We start from the raw sequence: 26,165 nt of genomic DNA on the forward strand, positions 1-26,165 counted from the left end.
TGGTCGTGATTTATTATGGGTGTACTGTACATGCTCTGTGAAGGAATCCTTACATCCTTGATTCATGTCCTTATCATCATTCAACTTTTGTGAAAGATCTAATTAATTTATCTGAAGGTCATAGGTTTGTCCAAACTGATCCTTAATATTTTAAGAAGTAAGAGAGAAGACTAAGGGGAAAAAAACTTGTTTGACACACATATAAAACTTAAGAATAGTTCTCCTTTTTAACCATTTTTTACAAAGCTTATATCTGTCTTTCTGTCTGGTCTGGTAAAAAAGTTTGAATTTTTTTTCTCTACCATTTCCCATTCTTGGATAAAGTAGAAACTTTGCACAATTATTCATTGTACCTAACAAGGCATGAACCAATAAAAAAATTAATCAATTTGTTAATAAAAAATTGATGATTATTTTGTTTGAAATCAAAATTAGTGGAATAAATGCTACTTAATGAGAGATATAGGTGTATATATAGATTTAATTCCATTATTTCATTTTAACACATTTATTCTCCTATTTTCCATTGGTAGTTAAGACAATATATGAATCAATCCAAAGATTAACCCATTAGTTAACCAATTATAACTGATTAATTTTGTTTATATATATCAGAAGGGGAGCTAACCCCTGCCATTTTCAGATAGATGGCACTAATGAACTGTTCTTTCCCTTAAATAATTTTTTTTTTAAAGTAATATTTTTTCTTTTGCTTGTTTGTCTTGTATATTCTCATAGCACCCTAAGACTACATTATGTTCTTAAACAGTGTAATTTGAATCATTATTATTGTATTATTAGTAGTAGTTGTGGTAGTATACATTTTGGTGCCAGCATTGAGGTTATTCCAACATTTGTTTATATTAAGTATTCCATTACTCATACTGGAAACCTATTCAGCAACACAAATATCTGAATACAAATAGCATTATGCTGCTTATGTTGTGTTTAAACATACTTATTTATATCATTCTATTTACTTGACATTTACAGTTTAATATGGAAGCTGTAGATGGAGGAAGATTAGTGAGTGTACCCATTACAGTCATTGTGAACATTACCAGAGACCAGTACAGCCCTGTCTTCTCCACTGCAAGCTGTGACCAGCCCATTAGTGCCAATATTAACACAGGGACACTTGTCCTGACTGTCTCTGCTACTGATAATGATACTTTGGTAAGCATAGATTGTTCTTTTTTATGGTAGCAATCTGGATTTCATATAAAATTCAAACTATATGCATTTAAGATCAAACATAAACTATATTTTGTATTAATTTATTTTTTCAGCCACGTTTCGGAACAGCTTCTATAAGATACAGCCTAATAGGTGATGATGGAGCACCTTCTTTTTTTAACATCGACAGTACAAATGGGCAAATAACAGTTCGAAGCGGACTCACCTCAAACAGTGCTGACATCTATAAGGTAATTTGTTTTAAAATTGATTATTTTTTATTTTGTAGACACCTAGACACTCAATATAGGCACAAGTTCAATGTCTAAAAATAGGAATTAAAAACGTTGAATGAACATAAATTGACAATAACACATTTCTGTATTTTATGCAATTTTATTTATTTCTCCTGTAGTGTCATGTATTTTAATTATTTCTCCTGTATTATCATGTAATTTTGTTTGTTTCTCCCTATAGTTGAGAGTTGAAGCAAGAGACGGACTTGGTAAAACAGACGTAAAAGTGTGTACAGTCACAGTCACTAGAAATCTAAATGATCCCAGATTTGATGTTGTTGCTTACAATGCCAGGATATTGGAAACTCAGCCAATAGGAGTTTCAGTCACTCAAGTCAGAATTGCTGATGCTGATACAAGTGTAAGCAGAATCCAAAAGCTTAAGGTCATCCTTGATGTAAATAATTATGAATTATGGGATTTAATTCTTGTTGATGAATAATACTAATTCTTTTTTTCATTAAAGGCACCAAGCAATCAAGGCAATTTTTCACTATCTGGAAATGCTGATTGCATTGAGTACATGCAAATTAATGAGTTTTCTGGAATTATTTCAGTCAAGAAAGATCTCAGGTTGAATTTAGCACGGCCCACACTGTATACTGTAAGTATATTCATTATACACTATACTTACATCAATCTTAAAATTAAATTATACCTTATTGTTTTGCTTTAGTCTTACAATTAGTTTGCAGTGATAATTTTATTTTGGAAAATGTTATCATTCAACTGGTGCTTCTATTCTTTTTCTTTAGTGCACAATAACGGCCAGTGACAGAGGTGTCCCTCCTCGTAGTGCCACCAACACTGCCACTGCTACTGTTACTGTGGTCTACAATACTGCTCCATACTTTGATAAGGACGTGTACATTGCCAACATTTCACGCACAGTTACAGACAACACATTGTTAGTTACATATGCTGTCACTGATAATGATGTTGATGTGAGTTGCTTCAATAGTTCTTATTTATAATCCTAAAGTACACTTATTATACATGTTATAGTTGTTGATTCAAAGAAAGGAGAAATATATTATTTTTAACATTAATCAGGGATATTTTTAATCATAATCAAAGATATTGTATAACAAACAAAATGACTTAAGGCTTTTACTGTCCTCAACATATCAGGTTGGATCAACACAGAATACCCTAAAATTACTTGTCTTCATTGAGATTTTAACTCATTTTGTTAGCTAAAACCTTAAACTATGACAATTTAACAGTTTTTTTGGGCTTGTCCATTCATCTTGTTTTTCTTTCCATTGTGTAACTCCTAGGACACTTAGAGGAAAAACTTTTGTATATGTATGACCTGGCTTTAACTGATTAACAAAAATGTGCTTTATCTTAAGCTCTGACTTCATTTTTCATGATAACAATGTAACTGTAAACTGTGTGGGATATCTCTCAACAGGCCCCATTTAATAGCCTGTTTGTGTACATCTCTGGTGGAAATGATGCCAGGTTCTTCAGAGTGGATAATCAACTGAAACAGATCTTTGTAAAGAACACTGCAGACATGGCTCTTGAGTCAGACTCTAAATATGAGGTTGGTACTGCAATACACTTCAGTATGAAAATGTCACACCTAGATTATTTATAATTAATTTTGTTTGATATATATGTGGTAGTTCTGAAACTAAATTTTGGCAGTTATTAATATTAATTATAATTAATTAATTATAATAATATTATTAATAATAATAATACAATATTGGTATTAAGGAGACTTATTGATTTAAAATAAGTGCCCTTTTTTCAAAATAAATCAGTTTATTTGAAATTGAGTTGTTTTTTTCTTGTGATAAATCAAGAAAAAAAAGTGTTGCATATAAAGTTTGAATTAACACAAAAAACAACAATACATTGCTCAGTTTACCAACTTTCCTAACCTTCTTAGATTCTTAGATAAATAACAATGAAAACTGATTTAATCATAATCAAATATTAGAGTCTGTTTGTTGACCACATTCTGTTTTATGTCCTAGGTTTTCATTACTGTTGTTGATGGAGGCAGCCCACCTTTGAATGACACAGCTGTTGTCACCCTGTATGTCACTCGTAACATTGCTACACCCTCCTGTGTCAATCCAAACCTTGTAACTATCAATTACACTAAGCCCCTGGGAGTTCCAGTAGTAGTTGTCAATGCCACTGATGCAGACCCTGTGGTAAGCAAATATTTTATTTTGGAAAAATAAAAGCTTCATATTCTGATGGGTCTAAAATGCTGGCTGTTGACAGAACTTAAATCTTGTTGTAGTTTAAACATTTGCTACTGTCATAAATCCTTGATTGGCCTCTTTAGTCACACAAGAAGTTGCAAAGGGAAAAGATCGTCTCTCGAGACGTAAAATGCCACATTATTGTCATAAAGTAGGGGGGGGGGTTACATCAAATGTGTAAATTAAGGTACCTCTTTTAGACTTTGTGATCTATAGGGTAGATGATGTTAAGGTCATCTGTTGTTATGGTCCATGGTTAACAATGGTGCTATGTGGCTAGCACAATGATCAACCTTTTTACTTTCCCCAACAAATGTCATGTACCCACTAGAGGTGGTGGGCTCAAGGGCTGAGATTTGAACCCCAAGACCCTTAGTTCAGAAGTCAAAATTTTTATCTTTCACTCACCAGGCACCCAATTGAAAGTGTCAATGGTTCTGTCAATATAAAGCAGAGTCAATGATAGTGTCTGTTAAAAGAACTTGGGTGTTTTTAGATTTGTCCCCTATGCTGTGTTCTTTCTACTATCAGAAGTTGAATTGTTCCTGCCAAATAATTGGTGTAATTGGTCAACTAGACCAGGCCTACCAGTCATCCTAAGCCACCCTGATAGTCCCTCTCCACGTTATTCTTAGCCAACACTGGTCAAACCTGCCACATTCTAGGCAGATGTCTGCTATCTGGGAATTCAGATTAACTAAAGGCTTCTACATTTTACCTTGTTTTATTTTTATTACTCGGGGTAGTTTTGAGTTTAAAAAAAAGTTTTATTTACAAACAAAAGTTGTAAAGAAAACAAATTATTGGCAAGACATTTAATCCAGCTTTTAAAGCATAGTACTTCATTCTATGGTTATGTGTGTATGAGCTCATCTGCATGAGAAAGTACAAATAATGTATTTAATGCAAACTGAATATTATATAACTAACTCTCACCATTTATTTATTTATACAGCCACCTATGAACACAGTGACATACTCACTCGTAAACTCAGCCCCCCAAATCTTGCAGTATTGGCTGATTGACCCATCAACTGGTTCACTTTCTCTCAGAGCTCCATTGCCATCTTCAGGTGTCTCTGGTTTCCAGGTGAGTTTTTTTTTTGTTTCATTTGTTGCTATGGTCACACATCAATAGGAACTGATACTCAACATCAATAGGAACTGATACACAACATCAATAGTGTCACCGCTGTATTTTTGACATCATAAATGTCACTGTGGTTATGTTTTGATGCTGTGCTATTATTGTCGGTTTATCTATGTAGGCGTGGTGGTGACATTGGTTTCATGTTATAATTCACAGAATAAGGAAATGACACTTGATGTTGCAGACACTAATAAGTTTAATATAAGTCATAACACCATATAGTGAATATGATACACAACTCAATTCAGGAATGATCAGTATTAATCCTCTTAGAAATATGGCGAATAAAATAATGACAACTTAGTAACTCATCTATAACCAACTTCTTTAAACAACTAACTCAACTGACTATATTAAGTGACTCTATCAAGTGCTTGCTACGAACTCTCTATATTGACTGACTGCCTTTTACTCTCTGGTTCACCTAAGGTCAAAAGTGTTCACCCTAGGGCAACATGAGTTGTGAATAATATTCACAATATGGAATTAACATTTACAATATAGAATTAGGGTTTCTACTCTATGGCACCAACTTTGAGGTGGTGACAAATAGGAACTGATACACAACATCAATAGGAACTGATACACAACATCAATAGGAACTGATATACAATTATACACTGCATTTTCTGAGATTTGGATCTAACTAAAACTTTTCTTTTCCTCCTATTCAGATTCAAGTTGTAGCCAGAGATGGGGGTTTCCCTTCACTCTCCAGCACCTGCTCAGTACAGATTAATGTCAATACAGATTCTGACAGACTCAGATTTGATATTGATAATAGAAATGTAACTATTCCAGAAACAACAGGTGTGAACACTGTCATAGACACTATATCTGCTTCACCAACAGTAAGTCTTTCAAATCTTTTTGACTTAGACTAACATATAGTCCAAAGTTTAGATGGGGAATAAATTGTAGCTTTTCCCCTTGGGTTTTTTCCCACATCATTTTCATTATCAATTTGGAAGGCTCAGATAATTAGTTCAATATCAGAAATGAGCTGTGTAGTTGTTTTTACATTAGTAAGTCTTCTAAAGGGGTTTTCTGGGGCCCATATCTTGTTAAGATTTTAAAAAATTTTCAGCTTCAAAGATATCATCTCTATTTTTTTTGAAATACTTCATGAGGGCAGGTTTTTTTAGTTTCTCTTTTCATCTTTCACAACATTTGTCTCATTTGTTTCTGGTACAGAGATAAATTTTTGTTGATCATTTTGGAATCGCTTATACTATCTATTGTATTTGAGGAAGTCTGAGTAAGAGCTGGTTCATTTTTATCATTCTCTTCACCACTTTCTTGGTTAAATTCTTTTTTTTTTTTTCAGCCTGACATTACGTACAGTGTTATTGGAACGGATACAGCCCCAACATATTTCAGTGTTGTCCCAGGAACAGGACAAGTGACTGTTATCCGTGACCTACGTAGTGATCCAGCCAAAAGGTTACAATACATTGTAAGTTATTAGCTTCTGAGCTTCATACACATTCTGCATGAGAATAGGAAAGATTTAACATATATATACTTGATCTTTAGCCAGTTTTTTTTTGTTCTAATTAAGGTCTAGGGCATCTAAAACTTAAACTTTTTCAACTATGATCTACCCTTAAGCTAGGAGATATTAAGAATATCAAGAAATTCTTAGTAAATATTCTGTTCCCACTCCCTGAATATTTTTTATAACAGCCAGAAAGACATACCTTGTTTTCCTTATTTTTGTTTAAAATTAAAACTTATTCACCTATTAGCTACATATATCCATTTGGTGAATGGCCAAATTTTTAGAAAGACCTGTTTATGTAGCTGTCACATCCTTGGTGACACCTCATCGTTCACTAAATGAGGACAGTTTACCTAGCTCAAAATAGGTCACACATCATCACACTTAGATGCCAGAGAGACGCTGATTAAAACGTAGTTCAAGGCTACAGTTGAGAAACATAATTAACATAGGTTAAATTAAAAACAAAAAATGAAGAAAATTAAATGTGAAAGGGTTGAGGATATTGAGGTGCCATGGTTCTAGATTATTCTAAAGAAAAATATAAAAAGAAAAGTTGTAGCTTGGGACAAAGGAAAGAGCTAGAAAGTTAGATCTAGAAGTTGCTAGTTTGAAAGTAAATAGTTATTGATCATTATTATTGTATCCTGTATCTACTTTATATATGAACTGTACATACATTTATTGTTTCAAGTTTGATTTTAAAAGAATTAAATTCTTGAAAAAATATATCAGCACTTTGTCACTTTATTGTTTTTTAAAGTGTTTGAACTATAATTACGGCATCTCTGAATCCGCATATGTCACAAGTTTATCTTAAGATCATCAAGTCAATCAAACATAATAAACATGTGACAGTACCCAAGATTTAACTTTCTCAAGAGATGCTACATAGATATAATTGGAGTTTTGAATAATTCACAAAAATATTTGTATGGTTCAATACAGTATAGTCTCTTTCAGTGTGTCTGTCATTTTTATTTCAGCTCTTAGTGAAAGCAGTAAAAACGTTCCAAGTCACCACACAGGAAGCTACCGGCACGGTCACCATCAGTGTACAGCGTAACATAAATGGTCCTGCTCTGAGCAACTCTATCTATGAGACAACTATTAACAATGATGCTTTCATCGGAACGTCTACCATACAAATAAGTGCCACAGATGCAGATAATGTAAGATTTAACTCAGATAACAATTTCTGTCCTTGGGGAAAATTAAATGTTTGTCTTAATAACATGATTGATTTAGTCAGGAATGGCCAGCTTGGTTTAATTGTTCCATAATTTTAAATGCTATGCTCTCACTGAAAAATGTTATGCATTTTATTTATCTTAACTTGTAGCTAATTGTTGTCTGGTGGTCATGTTAAATTGACCAGCATTTCTCTTGATGGCAAAGTGTTTATCTTCCCCAGATAGTGATTCAAAGATCTGAAACTGTTCTAGATGATGTAATGTAGCTGTGTAATATTCTATAAGGGTCACTTTCAAAGATTTATTTTTGGCTTGAAATTTTAAGTTATTTATTTGTATTTTTATGTGCTATTAAAATTATTTTTGTGTAGGCAAGTAATGCATCTCTCATGCTATAGCATTGTCAGTACGCTATGGTCCAATCTCTTTTGCAGACTTATGAGATGAGGAATACCTAGAAGGCATAAGTGCTGCCCCCTAGACACTCAGCAAACACAACTCAGCTTGAGTCAGAGTTTAAACTTGAGCCCCCTTAATAGGTGGCCAAGTGGTTTTTGCCACTCAGCCTTACATTCGGTATTAAGAGATGAAGTTTATTAAAAATTTAGAGTATTTTTTTTCCCTCAACAAAAAGTTTTCTCTGATGTTTAAAATGCACATGCTATGTCTCAAATGAAAATTACATTCTTTGTTTGTCCATGAGGTCATATGTTTGTTTGCCCTTCATTTCTACAGAATTTTCAAAACTGATATAAAACAATCATGTTAGACATTTTCTGTTCTGTTCAGGACACATTGTTGTACACAGTGCAGGCCCCTACAGCCGGCTCAGACTACTTCAGTGTCAGTGCAACCACTGGTTTAATCAGCGTAGCTAGGCCACTGTCAACTATTCCAGTCAACACAACTCAGGTAGGCCTACTCATTTCTTACTTGTCTATGATCCCTGGTGCCTCTCAAATACATCAAATACTATATTATGCCTGTCTAATATATTAAATATAATATTATACCGTCTAATACATTAAATACAATATTTTTATACCTGTTTAATACATTAAATACAATTTAAAGCTTTTCAAATACATCAAAAACTTCATTCGTAGTATCATTTGAGCATGGAACAGGTTGCCTAAATCAGGCAGGAAAACCAATGACTAGCAGTCTCTAAGTATCTAATAAACATTCTCGACTAGATTAACAAGTGAATATGTGTAGGACATAATTATCTTCTGTTTTGAAGGAAATAACTAATTTATAAGATAATATACAATATTATATCTGTCAAATACATCAACTTTGATATTAAATCTTAGGCACTTGAAATGTTATCTTGGTTTTTGGGGTATGTGCTCTGGTGTGTTGTTTCCATAGTCCCGAGTATGAGCCATGCCAACTTTTATTTCCTCCATCCTTCTAGAGGTTTGGGCTAAGATGCAATAATCTTCAATTCTGAAAAAATATCAGAAACATAAAAAAAGGCCTAATGTATCAGAAACCTAAAACTCTCATTTTATGCCAAAATTTATTTATTTTTTCTTACCTATGATTCTTTTTTGTTTTTATTTCAGTTCAATGTAATTGTAAGTGATCAGTTCATTGGGACTCCCAAGAGTGCCACAGCAACCATTATCATCCATATTGTTGGTGATCGTCCTCCATATTTTGTCAATCCCAACACTTACAATACAAACATCAACTTCAATCAAGCTGCCAACTCCAACGTTTTCACAGTCACTGCAACAGACCCAGATCTACAGGTAAATCTACAAAATATATTTAGCATTCTTTCCAAAAGATCTAAATCTACATGTTTTACTGACTTTCTTAACTTTTTATATCTTTTCTCAAGTTCCAGTTGTCAGTTTGCAAGGATAGGTTTTTAGAGGGTGATATAAACAGAGGTGTAAAATGGCAAAAAAAAAAATGCCTACCTCTTACCAATCACAATTTATTATTGCTGTTATTTTCAATACAGACTGTCATTATCTTTATCAAATGCTTTATCAAACTAAAGTTAGCAAAGTAAAATAACTTTTCCTCTTTTGTTATAGACCACAAGGTCTGAAAGGGGAACTTTACTTTTTACTACTACTTTGTTAGTAATATGTTATTAAATACTTTTTTTTTCTTTATTTCTCTATTTTATAGGGGGATATTCTTTGTGAAATAATAGTAGTGACATCTTGATAGACCATATGCAGATTAATTTCAATTTATTTTTATTGTAGTCATATTCTTTTCATAGAGAGCTATCTGTATCTCATACAGCTAAAAATAAATACATTAGAAGTATTTTCCTTTTAATGATCTATATAGTTTTTAATATTGACATCAATTTGTATTTAAACTTAACTTCTGATTAAACCTTATAATTTCTGCTAAAACTAAATAATTCTGTTGAATGTCTGTTGATTAAAAATATAGGACCTACATGGTTTCATTTTCTAATCCAGGGTTCCATTGTGTATGAATCAAACTGTGGTCTACTATCTGCACCAAGTTATTTTGGAGTCAACAGCAGCACTGGTTCAATCTATCTCAGATCAAGTTTGACAACTGACCCATACACCACTTCCTACCAGGTACACTAGTGGCTTTCTTTGTATTTCATCAGACATCTGAGGGCTATATCTAGACTTTATAAAGGTTTGCTGCTAAATATGTTGTTTTTGACATTTTAAAAAATTCTCTTTCTTTAGTTGTGTTTGGTAGCATATGACTCTGTGAGGCCCAACAACAGAGCAACAGCAACTATGACCATTGGTGTCAACCGTAACCCAAGCAAACCATCCTTCACACAAACAAATTACATTCAAACTGTGTATGAAACTGCACCATATGGTACCAACATGTTTAATCTAACAGCTACTGATCCAGATGGGGTTAGTATGAATCTTCTTCAACATCATTATAACTTATATAATTTGTAACTGAAATACAGAATTTAATGTTGTTTGGATAAAATCTTTGAGTTGAGTTCTGAACTGATCTAGTACTACTACTTTTAGCTCTACTTTATCGACGTTAAACTCTCTACCAGATCTTCCAATCTGATATGATCTAGCTAAAGCATTCTTTGAGTTTAGTGGTTAACTGATAATGTTAATACTATTCTTCATTTTACAGCAAAGTGTTGAGTATAAAGTGCTGAGTTGGAATCCCTCCAATTGTATCCAGTTTTTCAATCTGCATCCCAACACTGGCCAGTTTACAACAGCAGGGAATCTGTATCTGTCAAGGAGTAACACACAATGCACAGTAATGTCTTCATTTTAATCACCTGCAATATGTATTTATTCTATATAGTAGGTTTATGAATTCAATGGGGAAACTCAGATAAAACTTTGATGGCTGCATTTTTTTTTTAAATTTAAAAAATGTGTGCAACTAATTAAATACTCTTGCCTAAAATTTAAACATTTGCCTTTTTTTGGTAATGTTGGAAGGGGGAGAATTTATTAAATGAATTTCATTTTGACAATATTTGCAATCCTTTTTGGGGGAATTTCTTTTCAGAATTAATTTTTTTTTAAATTTAGATTAATCCTTCACATGAGATTCCCAAACTTCTTTGGCTTTGCTAGATTTAAGTTCCTAAATACTATATGAGAAAACAATGGGTTGTTTCATAAATTTAAATGGAAAACCAAAAATTTTGTTGAAATTTATACGTACAGTGAATAATTTGGTCCCCGGTCACTTCATCCCCGGTCATTTCATCCCCGGTCACTTCATCCCCGGTCACTTCATCCTCGGTCATTTCATCCCCTGGTCATTTCATCCCCTGGTCACTTCATCCCCCGGTCACTTCATCCCCCGGTCATTTCATCCCCAATTAAATATTTTATATATAAATATGATTATGTAGAATGCTTTCTTTTTGACATTTAATGACATATTACTAATGCGTTTATAGTGTTTCCTCTTCCACTTTGTATTCTTAATGAGAAATCTAATATTATATGGTAAATCTGGATGTGTACTTATCTATAGCGTAATGATTAAAGGCCAAGGTGTAGTGCAAGTAGTGGGAATCTTTTGAGAGATAGAAGTGCGATTAGAATAATTATGACCTTGCCGCTGATAACTTATCATCAAAGGCCAAGCTGTGGTGAAAGTACGACCATGTTTCACTTTATTTTATTTTTCAATCACTCTTTCTTGAAAATGGGCGAGTCATTTTTAGCCTTGTAATAAGGTTTTTCTAATAAAGGCGGACTTCCTTATAAACATTAAAGTTACAAATTGTGTTATATGACTTTAGTTCTATCGATATTTCATTTCTGCATGTATATGTAAGTATGTATTTTGTTTATTGATATTCACTTTAGATAGCGAAACTGGTGGGGGGCCTCTAGTTATGTGAACATACCCGTCATGATGAGGTTCCTATAGCCTTAAAATTAATTGAGTGCTTATTGGAAATAATCTTGCATGTATATTTAGGGTGTGATTCTCTCTCTCTCTCTCTTTCTCTCTCTATCTCTTTCTCTCTCTCTGTCATTTAAATAAAAAAGGAATACATTAAATATTGCTCATTTAATGCTTTTTAAAATTACAATTTGTTAGATAAAATTATCAGATGATGAAAATATCAGGGGATGAAGTGACCGGGGGATGAAGTGACCAGGGGATGAAATGACCGGGGATGAAGTGACCGGGGGATGAAGTGACCAGGGGATGAAATGACCAGGGGATGAAATGACCGGGGATGAAGTGACCGGGGATGAAGTGACCGGGGATGAAATGACCGGGGATGAAGTGACCGGGGGATGAAATGACCAGGGGATGAAATGACCGGGGATGAAGTGACTGGGGATGAAATGACCGGGGATGAAGTGACCGGGGATGAAGTGACCGGTCACCAATAATTTGCACTTAGACATTGTTTGATATTCATCTTACAGATGAGAGAGGCTCACTAACAATAAAATGAATTCCATAGTTAGAACAAAATGAATTCTTTTTGGCTCACTAAAAATATAATGAAATCCATAGTTAGAACAAAATGAATTCTTTTTGGCTCACTAACAATATAATGAAATCCATAGTTAGAACAAAATGAATTCTTTTTGGCTCACTAACAATATAATGAAATCCATAGTTAGAACAAAATGAATTATTTTTGGCTCACTAACAATATAATGAAATCCATAGTTAGAACAAAATGAATTCTTTTCGTTTATTTGCCACAAAGTTTTCATAGTTTTTTCATTTCATGATGATCAGTTTTCTTAGACTGCAATAAATTAAACACAATAACTATATTAACTTTAGACTCATATTCTAAAATATTTTGAAACATTTTGTGAACTCAATTTCTGACAAATATTTTAACAAGTTTTTTGTTCTTATGTATTAATATGACCACTAGTTCTTAGGATACTTTTCTAAAATGTTATCAATATTAATTAATGGTTTTTTTTTTGTTTTAAAGTTCCAATTCACTGTCAATGATGTGGCCACCCCAAGTCTTAGTGGAGATGTACAGGCCTCTGGTGTCATTACATTTGTGAGAAATGATTTCATACCAGCTTTCCCTAATGCTGAATACACCATAACCATTGATGAAACCTTGGCGAGCTTATCACAAGTGTTTGATGTCAATGCCACAGATGGTGATGCTCCAGTAAGTACTTGCTTTATTCTAGTCACTTTCATTAATTCTTATAGTCCCTTTCATTAGTTTTTATAGTCCCTTTCATTAGTTCTTATAGTCCCTTTCATTAGGTCTTGTAGTCAATAATAATGTTTATAGTCAATTTCAATTGATTTTCTTGTTACTTGTTAATATCCAGCAAGAAGGGTTTACTTTTCAAATATACTCTTCTTATATTTAATCAGCTCATTCTAATTTTGAAAGTGTTTCTGAAAAATGTACCTTTAGCAGAATATAACTTTCTAGTTTGAATGCTAAGTTCTTTTTTAAACAATCACAATAAGTTATACTCTTCACTTTCTAATCAGATGTCGGGTACTCATTACAGATTAATGGGCTAATGGATTTCAGACTAAATTCAATTGATTTTGTCTGTTAAGATTAAGAAAGCTTTATTGATCCTTATGGAAATTTGTTGTGATTACAAGGACTATTTTTCTCATATAAAGACAACACAACAGAATGCATAACTCCTTATTCAGAATTGTATGTAATTAAAAAATATGATAATATTAATAAAACAAAAATGATTCTTTTTTAGAAATCTATTTCTAATATATCAAATTGTAATAAAGACCTATTCAAGTTTTCATGATACATTGAACAATACACTATATTTTTTTAGCTATGTATCTGTGCCATTAGCTTTGTACTAATTTTTGTTTTACCATATTCATTTGTACTAGCTTGTAATCACTCTTACTGTGTAACAATTTATTCCAGGAGAAAGACTTTGGGGATATAGAATATCTAGCAATCGGAGATGATGCTGCATCCAATTTTTTCTCTGTAAATCCATCTAATGGTGTTATAACATTAATCGGCAACTTGAGAACTGACAACACTCCTCGATTCAATGTAAATATTATTTTTCTACTAATTCTACTTGGTTTTTATTTAAACTGATTTTATAATTAAACAGGTATGTAAATCAGATTTTCTTTCTTATTTTTTTTCTGATTTAGTGTGTTCATTGCTTTTTTTTTTTCACTAGGTGCGTGTCGTTGCCAGGGACAATGGCCAGCCTCGTCTAAGTGGCACAACTTTAGTCCATATCAATATAAACCGCAATCTCTATTCACCATTAATTAACAACAATCAAGGAACTATTAGCATCACAGTGTTTGAAGATGATCCTATAGTCAATCCAATTTTCAGCTTCAACTTTACAGACCAGGACAGTGCTGTAAGTTAAACATAGTGGCATTGTTATGAAAAAAACTGTCCCCTGCCCCCTGATCCACAGATTTCATACAATTTCAACTTGATCCAAAAATGAGTGTGGAAGAAATAATGTGAACAATTATAAAAGGGTATGAAACCCTACATATTTAGCCATAATCTGCAAATACTGAAGGATTAATTTCCCAAATAAAATAATTAATTCCCAATTGACTAATTGGTTAATGTTTTTTATTGATTCATGTCTTGTCTATGCCAATAGAAATTTGTGCAAAGTTTCAACTTGATTCAAGAATGGGTGTGGGAGAAATAACATGTACAAACTTTTTACCCAAAAGACAGAGTTGATATAAGATTTGTAAGAAAGTTTGTTACAATTTTTTTGCTGTAGACTTTGAAAGAAGAACTTAAAATATTTGTTCTTTTAGCTTCTATTTTCATTGCACTAGTTATAATTGTTTGAACCAATATGCTAGCAGTTTGTAAAATGTCCTGTTGATTGACTAATTTACTCCGAGAGACTATATTCACTAAACATACATCATGTACAGCCAATGGTCAAATAGTAGGCAAAATGAGAATATTCATCCACATCATTTACCCTTGACTTGCATCAACAGCCATGCTGGTGCACTTCATCCTCTCTTTCATCTGGTCCAAGCAGCCTTTCCTCTGGTGGCTGAGTCTGCACTTCCGTCCCCCTGCAAACTCTCACAAACTCCTTGAATTTCAAGTATTGTACTTTATTCTGTATTCTGCTCACCCCAAATGAGAATATTAAAAATGTAATATGAGAAAAATGGACTATCTCCAAATGCTGGGGGATGTATGAAGCATAACATTTTGCAAAACATCTAATATATGAAAGCAATAGATTCCAATGCTTTCACCATTTAATTTACTATCCTTAAGGGCCCACAACAAACAGTAACATGGGGCATACAGTTCAACTCTGTTAATGACCAAAGGTATTTCACTATCAACCAACAAGGCCAAGTGTATATCTCTGTACCTCTCTATTGGGATGATTCCAACAAGACTCCTTACACTGTAAGTAATTCTTTGTAGTATCTGACATAGTTCATGAACTTTTACTATAATTTAAAGCTTTTAATATAATTTTAGGTATTTACTATAATTTAATTTTTTTTCTATAATTTTAAGTTTTTAATATAGTTTTAAGCTTTTACTATAATTTTAAGTTTTTAATATAACTTTAAGCTTATAATATAATTTTAAACTTGTAATATAATTTTTAAGCCTTCAGGAGAGAAGACTCAAAAGTAAAGTAGCAATTATACATAAAACACTAAATCATAATCTTCAAAAACAAAAACCTAATAAAATACTCAGAAAGACACAAAGATAAAGGCACATTCATTGTTCTAAATGCTAGGATAGATTTACAAATGCTCCTTCTTCCCTAGTGCTATTAGAGCATGGAATGGGTTGCGTCAGCCAGGAAAACCAATGACATGGCAGAAATTAAGCTATTGGTTAACATGCATGACTAGATGCATGATGCGTAGGATCTAATCATCTTCTTTTATGAAGTAACGTCTGTATTATATAAGATAAGTCATTGCTATTATTTTGACATGCTGACAAAAAAATTGGCATTTATCACTAGTGGCAAATACAAATTTACCTGGTGGTGTGGTATAGGCACTGGATTGTTGTTTGGACTTGTTGATGGTCCCGGATTCATACCCTGCCCACTGCCATCCTGGTCATACTGTGGGAGGTTTAGACTAGGAAGTAAATTATTTTCAACTCTGAAGAAACATCTGAAACATGTAAAACATTTGACAAACAAACAAAAATTGTATAAAACTTTACTCTCGTTATAAACTGTATTTCTGACATCTTGTTGATATTAGATAGAATTCTTCATATGGGCCCATGCCTTGTATTGATTATGAAACTTACCAATTTGTTGTAGACATTGCACATATGTTAATAGAGAAATAAATTTATCTTCGGAGATATTATTTTTTTTTTATAAAAGAAAAAAATATTTTAAAAATTTGTTTTTTCTAGTTCACTGTCACAGCGACCAACAATGATGGTTCAGGAAAAAGTGGTTCAATCTCATGTACAGTCAATGTGAATCGTAACTTGTTTCCACCACGTTTCAGTCAATCTGTTTACACTGTCAATATAAGTAGCTCAAATTCAGTACCAGTAGTAGTCACTGCTGGAGTGGCCTCTAGTGATCAGGATACTTTTGTAAGTTATACTGTCAATTTAAGTACATTGTATCACTAAAAAGTTAATCTAATTTTCTTTTTTTTTTCAGAATCATTTGTACCAATTACTAAAATATTAAATCATATTAGTCAACAAATAAAGTGGAAACAAAAAGAAATTCTATTCAATCCAGACTAAATGACCTTTACCATTTAACAATTATTTTTTTTTGGAACTTAATTAAAATGTTTTTTTTTAAATAATACTATTAAAATATTTCACTTTTTGTCTATGGCATAAACTGTTGAATGTGTTGACTTTATATTTCTGTTTTTTTTTTCTGTTTTATATAGGCACGCTATCAAGTTTTGAAGTATGAAATTATCAATGATGGTGTGTACTCTCAGCTGTTCAGTATTGAAAACACAACAGGGCTAATTAGACTGATCCAACCAATAGATCAAAGAACTGAGAACACTTACAAGGTAAATCATTGCTCTCAGTTGTAGCTTACACTTACTAGCTAAGTTATTTTATGGTGTCATCTAAAAGTAGTGCTCAGTTAAAAAAAATAATCTTCACATACTCTTTACAGACCGAAAAAGTGCTTTAACAGTATCAAAAAAGTGCTTTAACAGTATCAGAAAATGTTATTGTCAACTTTGGTTATACGATGTTAATATTATGACTTTTATGTTTTTTTTTTTTAAAATACAAACCCTGTGGTGGTGTGACATTGTGTGAGCATACTGCGAATGAAAGGGTGTGGTGGCTGAGTGGTAGCATACTTGGCTTCCAAACTGACAGGTCTCGAGTTTGAATCCTGGTGAAGACTTTAGCTATGCTACTGGAAACAGATAAGCTTTACATTATCTGCCCCCATATATCACATGGTCTCATAGGCATTGCTTTTCCTGTAATGATAAGGATGTGTGTCATAGCATTTCATCAAGGATGTTTATTTTATTACAAAGCATTGAATGTGATGTGTGAGATTGTGATTGAATGTAATGTGTGAGATTGTGATTGAATGTGAATGATGATTATGATGATGAGGGTCTTAATTTATTGTTTTTTTTTTTGTGATATTGATTATTGTTGCTGTATTGCTGTGAGTTTCATGTGTAATTCAGATACATTTGAGTTTTCTTTGCAATGATTGTGATGGTGTTATTTTACTTAACTGCAGTTTGAGATAAGAGTTCTGGATGGTGGTACACCACAGCTGAGTGATGTAGCCTCAGTGGTCATCAATGTCAACAGAAACCTTTACAGGCCAGAGTTCTTAGTGGGCAATCAGACCTTAACTCTGTATGAGGATCAAGCCACAGCAGTGATCACCAGAGTGACAGCCAAGGATAATGATGTACTGGTAAGTTTCCTTTTTGTTTGTGAATGTAACAGATAAATAATGTAGACTTGCTTACGCAGTAAGCATCATGAGTGAAACATCCTTAGCATGAATATACCATGTACTTCGGGCTTCCCAACTAATACATGTCACAATAGCTACTAAATAATGATGTGACATTGATGTTTTACATATGCATTGTATATCAAAATATGTAAGTGTTATTTCTTGAAATTTTACAATGATTTAATTAACTAAATGCAGTTTTTGTTAAAAACGTGCATGTTTGTTAAAAATATTTTAATGTATTTTAAATATATTCTTACTTTAAATAGTAAACAATATATTCTTAGTTTAAATTGTAAACATTATGTTCTTATTTTAAATTGTAAACAATATATTCTTTGTTTAAATTGTAAACAATATGTTCTAAGTTTAAATAGTAAACAATATATTCTTAGTTTAAATTGTAAACAATATGTTCTTAGTTTAAATTGTAAACATGTTCTTAGTTTAAATTGTAAACAAGTTCTTAGTTTAAATAGTAAACATTATGTTCTTAGTTTAAATTGTAAACATTATGTTCTTAGTTTAAATAGTAAACAATATATTCTTAGTTCAAATTGTGCAGTATAAATTGTAAATGGAGGTGCGGTGGCTGAGTGGTAAAGTGCTTGACTTCTGAATCAGAGGGTCCATGGTTAGAATCTATTTGAAAACTGGGATTTTTTATTTCGGGATCTTTGGGCGCCTGAGTCCTCCCAGCTCTAATGGGTACCTGAAATTAGTCGGGGAAAAGTAAAATTGGTTGGTTATTCTGCTAGCCACATGACATCCTTGTTATCCATGGGCCACTGAAACAGATGACCTTGGCATCATCGCAAGGTCTGAAAGGAAAACTTTACTTTTTTTTTTAAATTGTAAACAATATATTCTAAGTTTAAATTTTAAATAATATATATTTACTTTAAATTGTAAACAATCTATTCCGATTAATAATTATTAATGTTTCATTACTTATAAACTTTTCATCCATAAATTTATTTTTCCTAGTCTCCCTTTAACCAATTGGTCTTCACTCAAGTAACATTACCCAACTATTTCGCTACTGACTCATTGGGTCAAATTTACCTCAAGAGTCCACTAAATTTAGCTGGCACTCCAGACAACTTCATAGTAAGTAGAAATTTTATTAGACAAATGCAATGTCTTCATTATATGTATGTATATTAAAACATTAAGTTGTGCCTACATCTGCTGCATGGAGAGGGGTAACTGCTGTGTGGGTAATATCATTCCAACCTTAACTAATGCCCAGGTTTTCATCTCCACCACATGTGGATGAGGATGTCTCTCCAGAATAGGGCGTTACAATCCAAAGAAAAAAAAATGAGATGAGCCATAGTCGTTCTACATCTGAAAGAAGCCAAACAAGTTGGTCCTAATGAAATGGACGAGTGAAATAATTTTCGTCCTAGAAAATATATGGTCCACAATTTTATTCCTGACTTACAAAATAATAATAACAACAATAATAATAATCTCTTAGTTATGCTGGAGGAAGTTTGTTTTACAAATGTAGAGAGAGCCCTGCACTCAATGGACTCAACGCTTTTAGTGGTGCCACGTTTCTCCCTCAAAAGCTACGGTCTGCGGGCTTTTTCAGTGAACGGACCAAAGGTTTGGAACTCACTCTCCCCATTGATCTCAGACAGACATGCTATACCACTTTTAAGAAGAACATTAAGACCTACTTGTTTAAAACTTTTTTTAGATTAGTTTTGATTTCTAATGTCGTGTATGTGTTTGTAATGTTATTACAGCGCCTTGAGCCTACATTTTGTTTGTTAACAGCACTTTATAAATAAAATTATTATTATTATTATTATTAGAGACAAAAAAAATGTATCTTGTGATTTAAGGCAGTTTATTCATTGCTATTGGCTGACTTTGATCTTATTTAAGAAATGTTCTTGCCATTTTGTAACTTTTCTTTGTGTTTTGTTTACAGCTACAGATTAGAGTGTGTGACCTGGCTCCACAACCTTTATGCTCACTACAAGACGCTTATGTTTTCATCAATGTTATCCGTAATCATGCACCTTATTTCCTGAATACACCTTATGTTAGAACCTTACAGACTCTTTCAGTAGGGGATAATGTGCTCAACGCAACTGCAAAGGATGATGATGACATAGTAAGATATTTATCAGATTGTGATCATTCACCTATTTTACACCATCTTTTACAGATGAAAGATAAAATCTAATACATTCTGTGTTTGACCAATTTGTTCTTAATATTTGTTTAGTATTTAATGTAAAGTCCAAATGTGATAAAATATGATATCAACTTTTAGGTGGAAAGATCTAGTTTTTATTTATGTATTTTTTTTTTGTTAATGTGTAAACTTCTGATGTATAGAGCTATTTTTTGTTCAGTTTTTTTTGGTTTTCTGGGTATCATATCAAATTTTAAAGTTTGTTGTTTTATTCTGATTTAGATAAAACTTAAATGCAAAGGGTGTGTTTATTTGTCGGTTTGTGTTATTTTATTTGAATATTAATGATTCTTGATTTTTTTTTTAGTATATTTCTCAACAAGGCACTAAAGAAATGTTCTTTATTTCCAGACCACAAGATTTGGACAGATCAGTTTTGATCTTATTGGAGATGATGGTGCTGAGAGCAGATTCTCTATTGATAAAACAACTGGCAGAATTACTGCAACCAGTGTTACTGGAGGAAGTCAGGGAGGTGTATTTAGAGTAAGACTTTTATTTTCTTTCTAAATTTTCTCGTCTACTCCAGCTTTCATTTTATACTTATGGGAATTACGCCATCATTACATGAAAATCTCTATCCCCTGAGCACAATTGCTAGTTTGGGAAAGAGGTTAAAATGGCTTGCAATGTGATTAGTTAGAAAAAAAGAGGCTAATATGGCCTGCTATGTGATTAGTTTAGGAAAGGGGTTAAAATGGCTTGCTATTTGATTAGTTTGGGAAAGGGGTTAAAATGGCTTGCTATGTGATTAGGTTGGGAAAGAGGTTAAAATGGCTTGCTATGTGATTAGTTTGGGAAAGAGGTTAAAATGGCTTGCTATGTGATTAGGTTGGGAAAGAGGTTAAAATGGCTTGCTATTTGATTAGTTTGGGAAAGGGGTTAAAATGGCTTGCTATGTGATTAGGTTGGGAAAGAGGTTAAAATGGCTTGCTATGTGATTAGTTTGGGAAAGAGGTTAAAATGGCTTGCTATGTGATTAGGTTGGGAAAGAGGTTAAAATGGCTTGCTATGTGATTAGGTTGGGAAAGGGGTTAAAATGGCTTGCTATGTGATTAGTTTGGGAAAGAGGTTAAAATGGCTTGCTATGTGATTAGTTTGGGAAAGAGGTTAAAATGGCTTGCTATGTGATTAGGTTGGGAAAGGGGTTAAAATGGCTTGCTATGTGATTAGTTTGGGAAAGAGGTTAAAATGGCTTGCTATGTGATTAGTTTGGGAAAGAGGTTAAAATGGCTTGCTATGTGATTAGGTTGGGAAAGAGGTTAAAATGGCCTGCTATGTGATTAGGTTGGAGAGGTGGAAGCATCACTGAGAAAAATGAATAGATCAAACATGTAGATGAATAAAAATTAATTTTAATTTTTAAAAAAACCTATATGTTTCATTGTTAAGTCCGATCACCCTTGAATATTTACAATAATTTTGTTTAAAAGTAGTGTAATGTGGTATACAAGAACTGTATTTTTCATGAATATTACTGATTGCAAATACTGATCACAAATCATTCCTTGCCAATCTGCTGCAAGCTTTGGTATGGAAATAGAAATTGTAATATCAGAAGGAAGACCTAATTTTTATTAAGCAACTAAATCCTCTTCCTAAGTTTACAATTACAACCTTTTTACAATCTTACTCAGATTTAGAGCATTCCTTTTTTTTTTTCATTCAAATATTTTAACACATCATGGTAAAAGTTATAGTGCTGGTAACAATAGTCTGAATTTTTTTTTATACTGAAGAACTCTTTGTACATAGTTGTTAGCTATCATTTGTTTCCCAATAGATTCGTATCAGAGTATGTGATGGGGGTAATCTGTGCAACACCACTGTTGGTATCGTCAGCATCAGTAGCAACCTCTATCCTCCAACCTTGGATAAAACAAGCTACCTCCAACAGATCCCCGAAACCCAACCTTATGGAGAAACCATCATCACCGTTACTACCAATGATCGAGATGCTACAGTAAGATATTTTTTATTAAATTTCTGTCTCTAAGTATTTCATTATTGTTCTTTTTCTTTCTTCCAAATTGTATTTATTTAATCAAAATTTCGGCAAGTTAAGTTCTTATTTCTTTTTGTATTCCAGTCACTTTATCATCTGCAATTCTTTTTTTCTAAGTCCCCAGTCTTCTTACATTAGCATTACACTGTATATTCTTAATACCATATTGTTAATTATATTGTTAATTTGACATTTTAAAAATTATTTTGTTTTAAGTGTTTTAATTTTATCATAATTGAATTCTGTGTGATATCTTCTCCCTAATAAATAATCTTTTTCTTGAAGGCTCCAAACAATGTAGTGGAATGTGAGCTCCTGAATGGTACATCCAATGATAGAAGCCTTGATTGTTTTGGTGTGAACCCAACATTTGGTTTGATCTTTGCCAAGAGAAGTATCAGAGAACCACCTTGTAATGGCAGTGACCAATACAATGTAGGTATTTTCTTGTATCCTGTATTCATAACTATACTTGTTAAAGGAAACACATGTGGTCTTTTATTCTGGTGGAGTATTTTGTGTTTAGAAAAAAAAGCAATATTCTTACCAAAAGTATATTAATAAAATGTTGATCATTCATAGAATAAACATTACCATAATTACACATTTAGAAATGCTTTCTTCAACCAATGCAGTTTTAAAAAGAGAGAGTTGACTACGAAATCATGAGAAAAATATTTGTCGTTAAATATTTCTATGAAAATCAATAGATCTTTTTTAAAATTTTAGATATTATTTTTTTTAAATGCACTAAGTATCTTTTCAAGCCAAATTATTGTTAAAATTTCCTAATATTTCTTTACCTTTTCTTAGCTCGTAGAACATAACAAAAGTGAAATTTAACAAATACTATTTAAAGAAAAAACAAAGCTTATATGAAGTGTAATTTTATATAGGCCTAATTGGTTTGAGTCAATCATATAATTCATTTTTAATGGATCTAGAGTTACAATAATAAATTTGTGCAATTGGAAATATTTTTACCAACCAACTGTTTTGTTTAGCACAATGTCATGCTTATAGCTTGCTCAATGTGCTGTGGTCCAATCACTTGTGTGGACCAGTTGGGGGGAGGAGAGGTGGTATCAGTTTTCCTTGCTAGCTTTTTAAAAGCAATTTGCTTGACTTAATTCAAATTTGAGGGCTTAAGCCACCTCCTCTATTTTTCCAAATGTGCTGATTGCAAAGTGTAGTTTGGCTGCATTCAGATATTCAAACTCCTCTTTTTTAAATATGTATGTGAATCAAAAGAAAGGAATCTACTTGAAACACAATTGCATTAAAATAATCATTATCTAATTTTTTCTACAGTTCAAAGTCCGCTGTAGTGACAAAGGTAGCCCAGTATTGACCAGCAACCCTTCAGATGTCACTATTACCATTGTTCGTAACCAGAATCCTCCAAGATGGGATAGAGCAATTTACAATTTCACTATTCCCATGAATTTGACTGTCAACACAGTAGTTGGGACTATCAGAGCAACTGATGCAGACCCTCTGGTCAGTATTTTAGATTGTATTCACTTGAAAATTGTGTTTAAAAAGTAATCGTTTTTAATACCCAGATTTATGTTAGAATAGACTACATGATTAGTGATGATAAATCTTGATCTTCTTATATCCTATAGAGTCCTTTTGGTACACTGAGTTACTCTATCATAGGAGGTGCCAATGGTAACACTTACTTTACTATCAGCCCGATTGATAACAATAATGTCAACGTGATCTTGTCTAACACTGTCAGCAACACACTTGATCAGGACTACCAGGTATGACTACATTTGTATTGATTTGTCATCAAGGTGAAATACTTTCAGCCTTTAGTCTTAAGTCTTTTTATGTCAGTTTTTTCATTAACATTCTAGACTATTATATTATTAATACTTTCTTTACAGATTCTAGTTCTTGTACAAGACAGTGGCATTCCACGTCGTCAAGACTTGACTGAAGTAAACATCCATGTAAACCGTGGCCTCAATCCTCCCTTCTTTACAACGCTAGTCTACAACTTCCAGGCGTATGAAAATGATCCTCTGGGTATAACAATAGGAACATTACTTGGTGCTGATAATGATCTTTATGTAAGTTTTTCAAAACTATTTTTATGCCAAGAAAATTTTCTGTAATAGAGCACATTAAAAACACATCCTCATCCTCTTTTACCTATTTTTCAGTCTCCTTGGAAAGATTACTACTTCAGACAATTGTCAGCAGATTCTTATTTCGCTATTAGCCCCAATGGTGCAGTGTATGCTTATAAAGATCTGACCTTAGATAATACTTTTTCTGAATCATATACTGTAAGTTGTTATAATATAATTTTTTTTTCTCTTTCAATAAAGTTGTATAAGTCAGCTATAAAGTACAGTTCATTTATTTTTCATAGAGCCTCTTCTATGCCTAATGTTTACTTGTAAAGAAAATGATGTGAAAGGTAATCATTTGACTCTGGTAGGGATTAGTTCTGTTTAACTCTTCTCTCCATAATTATTTTCCACGTTGCAACAGAATTATTCATTTTGCTCATTTATATTTCGCTACCCTGTTATGATTGAACTTTAAGAACTTTTTTGTTTGTTATCAGAAAATGTTTTATTTTGTATACAATTAAAGGGGAATGCACATCCTTTTTAGATAATAAAAATTAATGTTTATAACACCAAAAAAAAGTTTATTTTATATAATGGAATTTATAAATAAAAAATTACAGACTGTGGACAAGTCACCCTTAAAACGAGATCAGGAAATATTTTATGATCCATATTGAATAAAAAGTATTTTTAATGATAGCTAATTATATTTTCAAAAACGTAATGTAGCCTACAACATATATAAAACATGTATATTAATTGTCTAGAGACCACTATCCCATGTCACACCCTCTAGATAAAAAAATTTACTTATGAAATACTATCAGTTGAGCCTATATATATATATATATATATAATCACTTAATACACATAAAAAAAAAGTAGATTGAAGACAAAATTGAAACAGCATCTTAACTCTTTCTCTGCTAATCAATGATACCATCGTCGATTTTACCCCATTCTGCAGTCTAATCAACGATATTATCCTTGATGCTTAAAAATTCAGTAGTTTTTTTTCTTTCCTGACAACAAAATACATTAAATTGCTTATAAATAAATCTTGAGTAGTTTACTTTTGGAAAAAATACAGATTTTTTTTCACTTTCATTGAGTTTTTACAAAAAATGATATTTTAAAGAGTGGGGGCTAAAAAGGCTCTATTTTACAAAATTAATTTTTTAATTTAATTAATTTTTTTTTTTTTACATCAGCTTACAGCACAAATCTATGATGGTGGATTTCCTTCATTAGTTGGAAGTCAGAATGCCACCATTAACATAAGAGTCTTCAGAAACAGGAACTGTCCCAGGTTTACAAATCTGCCCAACAGTATCACAATCAACAGGAATACAACTGTCGGTACTGTCATTTACAGAGTGCAGGCTGTTGATAATGACACAAATGTAAGAACATTATGATTTAATTTATTTTTTTATTAATTTTAAATTATTTTTTTAAAGCTGTTTTTTTTTATTTTACGTTATGTGACTACATGCTGACACTATTGATAGATAGTTTTTATATTATGTGAATGTGTAATATATCCAAGGGTAATATAAAAAAAATTATTGCTTATTATTTGTTTGATGTTTCTTTTATTTTCTGTACTATAAACAACAGCCAGGAGTGTAATCAATCCAGCAAATAACATTTCACAAAATTTAATACTTAATTTTAAGACAGTTAAATCTAAAAGAAATTATATCTTTTCTTGGAAAAGTTGTCATATGTTTTCTTAATGTTTTAAAACTGTGTAATACTTTTATTTATCACAATTTAATGTTAAATTAATTTTTAAAAAATTAGATTATTAATTTTATTCATTGCTTATATTGTGAATCATTGTATGTATCAAAATGA

General features: G+C 32.2%; 1 protein-coding gene across 3 annotated transcripts in view; it reads left to right on the forward strand.

Annotated features, from left to right (window-relative positions):
• LOC106074824 (uncharacterized) overlaps window positions 1-26,165 on the forward strand; it is a 137,892-nt gene that overhangs the window by 50,449 nt on the left and 61,278 nt on the right. For all 3 annotated transcript variants that reach the window (XM_056018904.1, XM_056018905.1, XM_056018906.1), the window contains 33 exons: window positions 994-1,176; window positions 1,290-1,427; window positions 1,654-1,833; window positions 1,939-2,076; window positions 2,228-2,416; window positions 2,890-3,024; window positions 3,464-3,646; window positions 4,656-4,790; window positions 5,525-5,701; window positions 6,178-6,306; window positions 7,338-7,523; window positions 8,334-8,456; window positions 9,116-9,304; window positions 10,001-10,129; window positions 10,247-10,429; window positions 10,674-10,805; window positions 12,985-13,176; window positions 13,930-14,064; window positions 14,201-14,392; window positions 15,301-15,438; window positions 16,429-16,617; window positions 16,932-17,063; window positions 17,768-17,950; window positions 18,983-19,105; window positions 19,941-20,126; window positions 20,562-20,696; window positions 21,994-22,173; window positions 22,501-22,650; window positions 23,527-23,715; window positions 23,844-23,984; window positions 24,111-24,296; window positions 24,390-24,515; window positions 25,517-25,708. In XM_056018904.1, the coding sequence (XP_055874879.1) occupies window positions 994-1,176; window positions 1,290-1,427; window positions 1,654-1,833; window positions 1,939-2,076; window positions 2,228-2,416; window positions 2,890-3,024; window positions 3,464-3,646; window positions 4,656-4,790; window positions 5,525-5,701; window positions 6,178-6,306; window positions 7,338-7,523; window positions 8,334-8,456; window positions 9,116-9,304; window positions 10,001-10,129; window positions 10,247-10,429; window positions 10,674-10,805; window positions 12,985-13,176; window positions 13,930-14,064; window positions 14,201-14,392; window positions 15,301-15,438; window positions 16,429-16,617; window positions 16,932-17,063; window positions 17,768-17,950; window positions 18,983-19,105; window positions 19,941-20,126; window positions 20,562-20,696; window positions 21,994-22,173; window positions 22,501-22,650; window positions 23,527-23,715; window positions 23,844-23,984; window positions 24,111-24,296; window positions 24,390-24,515; window positions 25,517-25,708 (5,298 nt within the window). The remainder of the gene's footprint in view (window positions 1-993; window positions 1,177-1,289; window positions 1,428-1,653; window positions 1,834-1,938; window positions 2,077-2,227; window positions 2,417-2,889; window positions 3,025-3,463; window positions 3,647-4,655; window positions 4,791-5,524; window positions 5,702-6,177; window positions 6,307-7,337; window positions 7,524-8,333; window positions 8,457-9,115; window positions 9,305-10,000; window positions 10,130-10,246; window positions 10,430-10,673; window positions 10,806-12,984; window positions 13,177-13,929; window positions 14,065-14,200; window positions 14,393-15,300; window positions 15,439-16,428; window positions 16,618-16,931; window positions 17,064-17,767; window positions 17,951-18,982; window positions 19,106-19,940; window positions 20,127-20,561; window positions 20,697-21,993; window positions 22,174-22,500; window positions 22,651-23,526; window positions 23,716-23,843; window positions 23,985-24,110; window positions 24,297-24,389; window positions 24,516-25,516; window positions 25,709-26,165) is intronic.

The sequence above is a fragment of the Biomphalaria glabrata genome, chromosome 2, assembly GCF_947242115.1.
Source record: "Biomphalaria glabrata chromosome 2, xgBioGlab47.1, whole genome shotgun sequence".
Classification (NCBI taxonomy): Eukaryota; Metazoa; Mollusca; class Gastropoda; family Planorbidae; genus Biomphalaria; species Biomphalaria glabrata.